At 30.9% G+C, this 13,253-nt stretch overlaps 1 protein-coding gene across 2 annotated transcripts in view; it reads right to left on the reverse strand.

The window, feature by feature from the left end:
* Triqk (triple QxxK/R motif containing) overlaps window positions 1–13,253 on the reverse strand; it is an 89,644-nt gene that overhangs the window by 18,008 nt on the left and 58,383 nt on the right. Inside the window, exons 3-4 of one of the 2 annotated variants that reach the window (XM_013143717.3) lie at window positions 10,091–10,151; window positions 9,728–9,809 (exon numbers count right to left, since the gene is read on the reverse strand). In XM_013143717.3, the coding sequence (XP_012999171.1) occupies window positions 9,728–9,788 (61 nt within the window). In that variant the 5' untranslated portion in view covers window positions 9,789–9,809; window positions 10,091–10,151. The remainder of the gene's footprint in view (window positions 1–9,727; window positions 9,810–10,090; window positions 10,152–13,253) is intronic. The other variant, XM_003479962.5, reaches the window with a different exon arrangement.

Raw genomic sequence — 13,253 nt, forward strand, 5'->3', positions numbered from 1 at the left:
CAGAGAAGATTGGATGATAGGAACAGCTATTTTTGAGAAAATGACATCTTAATAGGTAATGCTGATTCAGTACCATCTTGTTTTGAAGTCTCATCTAGCTTTTGTTCTTCTGTCTCCAATGGTCTAACCAGGTTGTATCTTATTGGATTTTGTTATGTACGTTAGTATAAGCAAAAACCTTTTAAAGACAAGGAGATTATACAGAGACCATTGTTCATTTTCTGTTAGTCAATTCCAAATACTCTATAATGCTGTCATTCTCTTAAATGGTTTTACATTGTTTTGATATACTTAATGCTACAGTATATGAAGTTGTACTCAAGGACTTCAGGGAGGGAGTCAATATGGTAACTATTTTTAAGTCGGAAATATCTGGTGGTGAAACACTATTCTGCTTAAAAGGTTATGTTTTGATCTGCCCTGTTTCGCTGTTATGCCCTCTTTTTCTTTTTCTCAATCTCCACTCCATTATATACTTTTTTATTGTTATCCATTTAATTAAAGGGAAAAATATAGCAGGATATAATATAGTAACCCACTTTGACTTTCTATTTTCTCGATTTGAAGCCCTGTATTACTCTCACCATCTTGTTTTTGACTGAGGTTCCTCTATTCTGTTTTGCTGAATAGTATCAGGTTCGAAAGTTTAGGCATCAGCTGAGAAGATAATGAGATTCATTATAACGCCCATTCTCGTTGACTTCTATCTACTTTTGAAGACCTACAATATCTCCAATGTTTTGGTTTTGTCGGTTTTATCCTTTACGGTTTTGTTCAATAGTATTACAACTAACGATATAGGCAATTCTATTAGAAATAGCGGGAGGCATTAGGGTAACCATTGTTGATCACCTTGTATTATGTTTTTATATTATCTATTATATCCACCCTTTTGACTTGACCGATTCTGTTCTGTCATGTCACATTTGGTTTTACTCTCTTCCAAAAAAGCAATAAGAACAGTGGGAGCAATGAAACCCAAAATGTGTAATAGTCACTGTACAAAAGAGAGGAAAAGAAAATGCTCTAAACTATATAACTGCATGTATATTTAAATGTATAAGACAGAAAATGATATCACAGAGTTCTAATGGATCATTGAACAGAACTGTTTGCAGTATCATTGCTGGAATGTCCACTCTACAAACTTTAATTCTGTGACTTGAACAATTATTTCTAAGATGGCAATATGTAATCTATTAACTAGTGATTTCCTACTGCGCATTTTTTTTCTTCTGTAAATCTGTATAACTTGTACCCTTCACTGTTTTTTTTTCTTTTCTTTTCTCCTTAAATAAAAATTAAAAAAAAAAAAAAAAAAAAAAATATAAAATCTGTATGTCAGGAATTATTTCATATTTAAAGGAATAGCTGTGACTATGGCACTGTTTTATATAGGCATTTCTGTGTTTAATAAAAGAATAGATACTTTGGTTTTGGCTCTTTTCTGTTCATTCTATGCCTTTTTTCAGAAACTAGACCACACCTTTGCCCTTTGTGGATTTTGCTGCTCAGGCTCATTATCATGTGAATATCTAGGTATTGTTTTATAAATGTTGGGTTTTTTTCAGAAGGTCACTGTTTCTTTTTCTTCTTCTTCTTCTTTTCTCAATAGTCAACTTTACACTAGCCACATTCATTATCATCCTGTGGCAGTACTGCTCTTCCTCTGCTTTTGCTGCTTTAAAAATTAATGCACTGTTATTTTCTGAATACTGCATAAGCTGCTTATGAGTACATTATGCTATCAAGCAAGCACATGCAGAAAAGCTTCCTAAACTGTTATTCTTTCAGTGAAAATACAGCTGGTTCTGCTTCAAAGGCACATCTTTTCACCTGCAAATGGACTTGCTCCTACACTTATTCCTCAATTCATTGTCTTTTATTTGTGTCTGGAAATCTTTAATTGCCTTTAATTAGAAAAAGTAAATTCAGTGCTTTAATCTTGCAAATACATTCAATCATAATTCTGTCTGGGATGAATACCAAGTTCTATTCACTGTCTGATCTCTATAACAAAGATATATAATTTATTGTCCATTTATATAGACCACACCAATTAAGATACAATAGAAAAGCAGAGAGATAAGAGTCAAAATATTTGAAAAGAAATATTTGCAATCTAAATTTAATTACTCAAATAAATTATTGGAAGATGAGTTATTTACAACATGGCAAAAATACTGACAAATAATATTTGCTAATCAACAATAAAGACTTTTATACTGCCTTCAACATTTAAAAAAATTTCCCAACAGTTTAAAGTCTCTTTTTTCCAAAGCCAAAACACTATTTGCAATCTTACTTTTCTCACATTCCCAGAATTACATACAAAAGCAATACATTTTTATATAAAATAATTTCCCAACTGTGATATGAATGCAAATTTTAGTTACTATAACTATACAACTGTAAAAGACATCATAAAACAAATATCAATAGACATTCTTAGAGAACCCTACCAAAAAACTCTGTTGAAAAACAAATAGTCTGCCTTTTGATATCTTCAAAATGAACAAAAGTACAAATGCTCACAAAAATAACTAATTAAAATATTAATCAATCAGTTTGATTAGAATATAATTATTCAAAGCCAAAAACAATAAAAATGGGTCCAGTGGATTACCATCAACATACTAAAATCAAGTATGTAGGTGATTATAACATGTTTCCAAAAAGAAAAGAAATACCACCTAAAAAGGTGAAATTTACAAAAATGAATTATTCTGAAAATTGGAAAATAGAGTGTAAAACATTAATCCCTGGAAAATTAAAATCTAATTTCAAAATTTGTAACAATATTACAAATACAATTCATACAAATTATCATTTTTTAGTGCTTGGACAGAATAGGTTGGTATTAATCACATCATTATTTAACATAATATAGAGAATAAAAGCACTAAGGTATGTGCTGCTGCAAAGTTAAACTAGCAAGCCAGTCATGAGTTAAAAGATAATTTTCAAGAAGAGCATGTTAAAGTGCTAAACAAGCAGTAATCTATACATAGAGGTGAAATCCAGGCAAACAGAAGATGCTATGAAGTGGCTTTAGTTTACACTTAACAAACAAACATTACATCAAAAATACACTGAAGAAGCCACAAGGTATGCTTGGCAATATAATTAAGCAAAATTAAAAGAAAACAACAGAAATGATAACAGGGAAAATAAAACATAAGTTTCAGAAAAGTTCTATGACATATTTCAATATGTTTTCAAATTAGATACAGATACTTTATTATTTCAGGAGATATGACAATAATTGATTAATATAAATTGGTTATATTAAACAAAAGGCATACTGAATTTTATTTTCTCTCCTAAATTGTTTTACTGATATTTGAGCAACTATTCATCAAAGTAGTTTCTAGAAATATCAATGGCGATGAAAAAAAATTAGAAGAAACTTTGTACCTTCAAGAAATTTAAAATTTCACATATAAATAAAAATTATATTTGAAAAACGGAAAAAATAAAGGAATACATGTGTTAAAAACTGATATACTTCCTATTTCATTTCGTTTCATTTCCGTTTCATTCAAAAAATAAAGGAATACATGTGTTAAAAACTGATATACTTCCTATTTCATTTCTGTTTCAAAAACGGAAAAAATAAAGAAATACATGTGTTAAAAACTGATATACTTCCTATTTCATTGGTCAAATATGTGAAAGAAATAAGGAATGAAATAAATGGAAAACTTAAAATTTAAAGAATAATAAAAACAGTGTAAAATTTTTAGAAAAAGCTTAGTGTGGAGATCAGAAAAGAAAAATCACTACCACTAAAAAATACAAAATGAAATTCAGAATGTTTATATTTTCACGCACAGTAAGTGTTACAGTGTAAATTTGTCTACTTAAAACTAAGATTCTTTTATAGATCAAAAAATATGAAAATGGAATTTTAAGAGATGAAATTAAAAGAATAAAAAATAGAATATTACACAAAAATGTAATTTCCCAATATTAATATAAAACAAAAAAGACTAAGAAACCTTGTAATTACTTTATAAAGAGGGTATCAAATATAAAAGAGAAGAAATATAAATACATTAAAAGTTACAAATGCTAAGCAACAAAAATCTACCTTTGAATCATCTAAAGCAAAAATAAAAAAGAATTGTAAGAATTATAAAATGTAGCTCAAGGAGCTGTAAATATTTCTTTCTTGAAAAATAGCCTCTAAAACCTAACTACAAAATAATTTAAAAAACATAATTCATGGAACTGTTATTACAGCCAAATGTTAAAAAGTTATCTATTCCTATTAAGCATAGAGGAAGGTAAACAAAGCAGACTGCATACTAAGTGATCAGAGGAAAGGAAGGAAGCTTAATATTGAAAACTGCTACCATACAGAAAATCCTCTGAAAAAACAAAGAAAACATGTTAAAAATCAACTGGGAGAGACAAAAGCAAAGAGATTTTTGCATCCAACCAAGGTTATCAACTTCCAGTATACTACTATGTTTCAGGTAAGCCTTATGGTAATCACAAAGAAAAAATCTAATTATGTCAATATAGAAAATCATATTTCAAAGAAAACTAGCAAGAAAGAAAGAGAGGTCCCAGGATAGACCACATGCTAAGTCATAAAACAAGTCTTAACAAACTAAAGATATTTAAAACTACTCAAAATATCTTTTCTGAACACAATGGAAGCAACGACAAAAAAGCAAAATGAGAAAATTCGCAAATTATGGAAATCAACTACTCTAAACTATCACCAAGTCAAAGAAATACAAAAAGGGAAATTTGAAAAAATTGTGAGGCAGGTGAAAATGAAAACACAATATACCAAAATGTTAAAATGTAGCCAAAGTGTTCCCATAGTTTGGATGTCATGCTCCCTCTGAAACTCATGTTGAAACTTGATCCCCAAATTCAGATGCTGATGATATTTGGAAGTTGATCATAAAGCAATAATTGGCATTACACAATGTCATGAGGTGGGGCTGCCATGATGGAACTGGCAGCTCTATAAAAACAGGAAGACTGACCTCACATACGGTTTCCTGTCTTGCCATGTCATCCACTACTATTAGTGACAAGGCTTTTCTTAATTTATATTGCCATGCTGTGGGACTTACTAGCTTCCATAACCATGAAGCAGAAAAGTCCCTCTTTGTATATTACCAAGTTTCATGTGTTTTTGTTATAGCAACAGAATATAGACTGAGACAGTAATTCTAAGAGAGAAGCTTACTATGATAAACACTTGTAATGGAAAAGAAACAATCTAAATTAAATGGCATAACTTTACACTTCAAGAAATTAGAAAATGAACAAATGAAATATGAAGTTAACAGAAGGAAGGAAATAAAAAAGGTTACACGTGAAATAAATGAAAATGGAAATAAAAAAATGAACAAGACTGAGAATAGGTTTTTTTTTAAAAACAAAATTCACATATCCTTAAGACAAAAAAGAGAAAAACTTCAAATAAATAAAACATAATTGAAAACCAAGATTCAAATAAGTAAAATCATAAATGAAAACTCAGAGACAATACAATGCTTCAGAAATAAAAACGATCATAAGGGAAGATTATAAACAATTACATGCCAACAAACTAGGTAACCTAGAAAAAAATGAGTCTATATCTAGAGACATATAATGTAGAAATAATGATTCAAAAATAAAAAGGTGAATAATAAATCAGAAGACTAAAATAGTAATCAGAAACTTCCAAAAATGGAAAGCCCAGTGTCAAATGTCTTTACAATTACATTTGGCCAAACATTTATAAAAGAATAATACCAATCCTCCTATAATTTGTTCAAAGCAAAGAAAATTTTCTAAATTCATTTTATGAAGGCTGAATAACTGGATTTCAAAGCCAGAAAAAGGCAAATTAAAAAAAGAAAACTGCTGACTAATGTTTCTGATGAACATTGTTACAAAAATCCTCAACACTAGCAACTCAAATTCAATACACATTTAAAAAATTATTCATAAAGGCAAAATAGTATGTATCCCTAGAATGCAAAGATGGTTTAACATGTGCAGCAGTCTAGATGATACAGTATACTATCAGAATGAAGGATAAAAATAACATATCTTGGGGCTGGGGATTTAGCTCAGCGGCATAAACACCTGCCTGCAAGCAGGCGGTCGTGAGTTCAATCCCCGGTACCGATAAAAATGAAAAAGACAAAAAAAAAAAAAAAAAAAAAAAAAAAAAAAAATATATATATATATATATATATATATATATATATAACATATCTTTTTCAACAAATATTACAAAATTCAAAATCACTTGATGACAAAAGTTCTCAAGTTAGGTATAGAAAGAATGTATTTCAACACAATAAAAGACATGTATGATAAACAAACAAATAACATTGTACTTGAAGTTGTACTGAAAGCATCTGTTCCAACACATCTTTGAACTTTTGCTTCAACATCCTTGAAAAGCAAAGATATTCGGTTTCACCATTTTCATCTTGACCTTTCATATGGTTGTCAATGAAAAACTGTTAGAACTAATAAATAAATTCAGTAACATAGCACATATTATTAAGTCAACACGAAGATGTAACAATTGCATTTCTATATACTGCTAATGAGCATTCTAATAAGAAATTTAGCAAATAATCCCATTTATAGCATCAACAAAAAGAATAAAATTCCTAGGAATAAATTTAATCAAAGGAATAAGGGATGTGTACAATATACTGAAAAGCAAATTTTTTTTTTTTTTTTGTCTTTTTCCTTTTTATTGGTACCAGGGATCGCACTCACGACTGCCTGCTTTCAAGGCAGGCACTTATGCCACTGAGCTAAACCCCTAGCCCCGAAAAGCAAATCTTTATAAAAGAAATTAGGAAACTTGCAAACAATAGGAAACATTCCATGATCATAGAATGGAAGAATTAATATCATTAAAATGTTCTGTTACCTGCCCAAACCTATCTATAGATTTATTACAGTCTATCAAATTCTAATTGTATTTATTAGATTAGAAAAAATAAAGTTCTAAAAATCATATAAGCAATAAAAGATCTTGAATAGCCAAGAGAATTTTGAGAAAGAGAAAATGAGGCCTCATATTTCCTGACTGTAAGAATATATTTCAGATCTATAGTTATCAGAATAGTATGTGATTAACATAAAATCACACATATAGACCAGTGGAACAGAATAGTAGGTTTGGAAAGCAGCCATTACTTTTATAGTCAGCTATATAGAGTGCCAAGACCACACAGTGGGGTAAGGACAGTTATTTCAACAAGTAGTTTTGGGAAAACCTGCAAAAGAACCTGTCTTATGTTACACACACACAAAATCAAACCAAATGGATTTAAATACTTAAACATAAGACCTTAAATTATAAAATACTAGAAAAAAATAGGGCATAAAATTTTTGACATTGTTCATGGATATGACACTAAAAGTATAGGCAATAGAAGGGAAAAAAACAAACGAGACTATCTTAAATTTAAGAGCATAGAAAACTTCGAACAAAATTAAATAGCAACCTACAGAATGGGGGGAAAATATTTGCATCCACATAAGAAGGTCAGTACAGGAGATAGAGGAACACAGCAGTAAGAAACAAAGATCAGGATACACTTCTTACTAAAGAAAAGTTAAAATGACAAACCGGCTCATGGGAATGTGATCCATTATTCTAATTAATAGGGAAATATAAATTAAGACACAATAAGACGTAACCTCACAACCACTAGGAGCTATTATTAAAAAGCAAAGATACCAGAGAAGGCCTGGAGAACAGGGAACCCTTGTAAACTGCTGCTGGAGCCATTTTGGAAGATGTCGTGCAGGTTTCTCAAAATATTAAACATAGAACTAGCATATCACCTCCAAATCCCTCTATTTGATTTATACCCAAAGGAATGAAAAATCAATACTTTGTAGAGATGTCTTCAGTCCTATGTTCAATGTGTCATTATTTACAGTAGCTATGTTCGCTGACAGATGACAAAGTAATAAGCACATGACAATATAGTAGATACATGTGCATATGTTTCTATACCTATATGCATGTTTAAGTGTACGTAAACGTAAGTGAATTTCATTCAGCCTTAAAAAAGGAATCTTTGCCAACATGAATAAGCCTTATGGAAGATATCTGGCTAAGTGAAATAAATCAGCTACAGAAATAAAAATACTACATAAACTCTTATACAGTATTTGAATCCAAAACAGTCAAATATACAAAAAAAAGAGGAAAATGTTGGTTAACAGCAGTGAGAAAGGAAATATGAGGGTCACGGGGTACCAAATCATAGTTATGTAGGATGAATAAACCTAAAAGATTTATTGTACATCATGAAGATTATAATTAATAATAATATAATAAAATAGAAAAATTATTAAAAATATATATTTTGATGTCTTAATACATTGAAAAGAGGTAACTATGCGAAATAACACTTTAATTGGTTTGACTAAATGAATTATTTTATTTGTTCATATATATACATATATATAAAATTTTGTACATTAGTGATTGTTGTAAACAACACACAAAAATTTCTAATTGGCAATGCAATTTAGAATACATATGTATTCTAAATGTTTTTATATTTTGTATTTTCCCTGGTTATCAGAAATTTTAATGCATTTTTAAAATTTAAATATGAATATCTATACCAATTTTATAAAATATATAAACTCTGTTTTGGTATCAATTTTTTTTTACCCTCTAGTTCTATTGCAAATACTTTGTCTATTCCTCAGTTACTTATTCTATATTAATTTACTATATTTTCTTTTCCAAACTATAATAGTACTGGATACAGAGTATATAAAGGGAGAGAGAAGTGACTGGGAAAAAGAATGACATCTTTTGCCACTAGGTGATTTTTAAATTTTGTACTTTCATCAAAGAATGTGGTTCATGAATACTGAGTCTAAACTTTGAGTGTCTTTCCTTGTGATCTAGTATATTTGTATTTTTTAAGTAAATATTTCATGTATTCTTGATAAGAAAACTTTCTTAAAGCAATTCCATGAAAGAAACTTTCTTTCATAAGTGGACTTTTCTGTAGCCTTGTGCTTCTCTAACATACTGCTTCTTCAAACATCCAAGAATATATTTGGTAATTTTAATTCCATATGTCCAAGGTCTTCATACATCCAGTCTCTTCTCCAACCTTTCAATTATGATCCCTGAAGAATTCTCTTACTTTCTGATATGCTCAGTTCTGCATAGGGAAGAACATGTATTCTATTTTATCCAGTATGTTTAATGAATAATTCTGAGGTTATCAAATTATTAACATGAAAAATAAAGACAGCCACGCATGGTGGCACACGCCTGTAATCCCACCACTCAGGAGGCTGAGGCAGAAGGATCACCATGAGTTCAAGGCCAGCCTACGCCACATAGTAAGAACCTATCTCAAAAAAAAAAAAGTAAAGAGAACAAAAAGTTTTATACAAAAAGGAATAATAGATGGCTTGAAACTGCTGACTTATTAAAACATGTAATAGTAAAACTAATAAATTTATTTTGTTTATTAAGTTAGTAAAACTATAGGTACTGGCAAATCATAAGTAAACCAAGTATACATCTTTACTGCTTGTCAGGGAGGGCTGTATTTATTTTTTGTTCTTAGAAGTTCTACTCATGACTGTGTACATTGTTGACTGTGTACATTAGGAAAATTTTATTTCTTAATATCATCTATAATTGCTCTTTTCTTTATCTTAATTCACAGGAGTATATCAAAAGGAATTCATTGCTTACCAATTTGCTTTCTGTACTGATCAACCGGAAGTTTTGTAGTAGAAGCATCTTTTCTACCCATTTTTGATCTCCAAAATGCTTGCTGTAAAGAAGGAAAAGAATTATAATGAAATCCTTTTTTAAAAAATACTATCTACAAACTTCAGAAATAATTTATTCCTAAAAATTCATTGTTAAAGCATGAGTAAAAATGCCTTTGACTTACTTCCATTAGATATCCATAAAGAATCAAAAATTATTTCAAATAAATTATCAAGGATACAATTGCTAGTAATTAAATTCTCCAATTACTTATTCACGGTAACATTCATTTTATCAAGATCTATCAGTGCACAGTTAAGCCACACTGGGAGAGTACATTACCTGGGAAAATCCTGTGCTATTTACTCAGGTCGATCTTGATGCCGTGCCTCTTTCCAGCTACCTGCCAAGTTGCACAAAAACGGAGGGCTAATGTTTGAATCTCAAGTAGCTTATATTTTGTTTTAGAAAACATGAAATTTGTTGCCAAAGTGGAGAAATTTTGGTGCTCATTCTGCCTCTCTTAAAGAATAAATACTCTCATGGAGCACTATCATCATGCTTACTACATTGCATGCACTATATGTGTAATCCTCAATGTATTTTTCAAATCCTGTTTTTGATTGAATTTATATATTTCTGCAGAACCTATAATCTGCTCACCAAATCAATATTCTCTTTGTTTTATACTCCCTATGGTACTCTATTTTCTAACCTTAATTCAGATATATAACTGAGTTCTTATCAAAAGAATTTAAAAAAAAAGAATTTGAATGGAAGTAATGTGTCACTCTCAAACCTGAGCATTAAAAATTCCCCACGGGGTCGGAGATTTAGCTCAGCGGCATAAGCACCTGCCTTACAAGCAGGCGGTCGTAAGTTCGATCCCCGGTACCGATAAAAATGAAAAAGACAAAAAAAAAAAAAGGAAAAAAAAATTCCCCACTATAATTCCTGCATTATCCTTTCCTATTCTAATTGGCTACAGTGGAAATAAGCCTCAAATAAACATGAAAGATGCATTTGGAGAAACATGGAAATTTGTCCAGCCTGAGAGTAAAAGATAATATTTTCACTAATTTGTTTGGCACACTAGTAACCTACAATGAGAAAGGAATGCAATTCTGTGTAGTTCAGTTATTCCACATTTATAATTTATTACAGATACAAATATTTGCTGAAGTGATACAAACACTAGTACCCCAAAGTTGTCCCCCACTTCTTTGAGTAAGATGTTGTAAGGAAAAGAAAAAGTCAGGCAAGAACTGATCAGTTCACAAGCAAAATACAAGAGAACGGTAATTGGAAAATGAAGTTGGAAAAACCACCAAATAGCGATAAATAAAACCAAAAAAAATGTTTTAAAGAACAAAAGCCCTTCAAGATTCCTTGGGGGGAGGGATTAAAGTTACTGTATCACCTGAGCCTATTACTTCACATCACCTCAGAGTAGGCATTATTAAGGAGCAGGTAAGGAAGGAAGCTCAGAGCTCTGCAGCAGGGAAACAAAGCTAATGTGAGATTCTTTAAATCTCGGAAGGAAATCGTACGGCAGTTGTTGATATGTAGAGCTCACTAGAAACAGTAATAAGATTAGTAAAATTTGAGGGAACTACACTTACTAACAAAGTAGAAACTTTGTCTAAAAAGACTGTGAATGAAAATTAACCGTTGAGTCTCTACACTTAATAAATAGCACATCCCAAGGTAGGCAAACTCTGTAGAGTTTGTAGTATCCATTTTTTACACAAGCAGGAAGAGAAAAATCATCCAAAAGGCAAAATCATAGAGTGCAAATTCCAAAACAAGTCCTCTAAAACAACCACAATTAGGGTACTAGCAAGATTTTTCTGTTGGTGAGATTGTGGAAGCCCAGGTAAATTTCGCAGTCTGTGAACCTCACAGAACCAACTTGAGACACAGAGTACTGTGATCAGCTGTAGGTCCTTGGCTTGGAAATGGGTGCAATAGATAGGGAACTCTACCAGGTTCCTAATAGGAGGCACAGATTGCTATTTTAGAGACAGAAAGGTGAACGAACAGCAAGACCTGTTGGTTGTTCACTAAAATACACGTTCCTCACCCTGGGCACACTGGTCAACATCTCAGTTTTCTTAGCTGCTATCAATTAGCACATCACTAATTTTCAGTTTGCAAATTCTAGAACATAGCTATAAAATATTTCATGTGCACTCATCCATCTATCTGAAATGAAGATGAACTCTGTGGTGACTTAGGAAACCATGTGATAGAGACAGCAGAGAAAACTTTTTTTTTTTTTTTTATACAGGTTCTCACTGTGCAGTTCAGGCTGTCCTTCAGCTCATTTTGTAGCCAGGCTGCTCTCGAACACGAAACGATCCTCCTGCCTCAGCCTCCTGAGTGCTGAGATTACAGGCATGAGCCACCATGCCTGGCTTAGCAGAGCAGACTTTATCACAGCCTAGATTCTAAATGAGTACATGGAGCAGAGCTGTTCAACCAATTTGTGTCATTCTTTCATACTTCTTTGAAATTAAAAAAATAAACTTGTATCACTTGAGCCATTCTGCATTTACTTGTTACAGTACAGGTACTACTCCAACTAGAACAAAACTGTATAGCTATCTCCATATACACTGATAACAATTATCAAAGTGCAAATTTCCTAGTGAGCATTATTGAATGCCAAATGTGTGTGAAATCTATTCAGATTGAACCACATTATCTATCTATATATTCTCACAGAGATAGCTAACATTAATCCCACCCAACACAGTAAGAGTCATCAATAAAAATTTTTATATGTACAGAAGAAAAGTAAAAATTCAACTGCTTTTTTAATAAAAATAACCTTCAGTATTACAGTATCATAGCAATGTCTAGGAATGTAAAAAAATAAAGATGTCAAGAAGTCAAATAAAGTAAGTCTTCAGCTTTAACAAACTCTGTCTAAAATTACATGGAAGATAATCATCCTTCAAATTTTATAAATGACAAAAATATTTTCCTATTCTGTAGGTTGTCTCTTTACTCTGCTGGTATATGTGCAAAAATTTCCCATGATGAATGTGATCATTATGTACTACAAATATGTATTAAAAATACTCCAAAAATTTTATAAATGAAACCAAGACATCACACCTAATCCTATAGCTTTATAACTCAAAACACTATAAATAAATCTGTCAAGACAAGTAACATAAATAATGTCAATAGATATAATTTATTCACATAGCAATCCATTTGCATAGTGTTTGCATTTATTAATTGTAAAGTAGAGTTGTTATTTTAATCTTCATTGTGTGGGGATAGAAAAAATACCATTCCATTTCAGGACAAAAGTTAGTTGAAGTGAATAAATACACAATATAACAGTCCTTTATTTTGAAATTGTTCTTACATAATATATATATCTTTGTTTTTTAAAGCAAATTACTAGTTATCTGCCAAAATGGTTCCTCAATATGCTTTCCTGTCTATTTCCTGGTCATTTTATCCAAGATCCAAAGACAGGTAACACTTT

This window comes from Cavia porcellus, unplaced genomic scaffold (assembly GCF_034190915.1).
Source record: "Cavia porcellus strain 051 isolate PalLab524CR breed Dunkin Hartley unplaced genomic scaffold, mCavPor4.1 scaffold_10, whole genome shotgun sequence".
Lineage (NCBI taxonomy): Eukaryota > Metazoa > Chordata > Mammalia > Rodentia > Caviidae > Cavia > Cavia porcellus.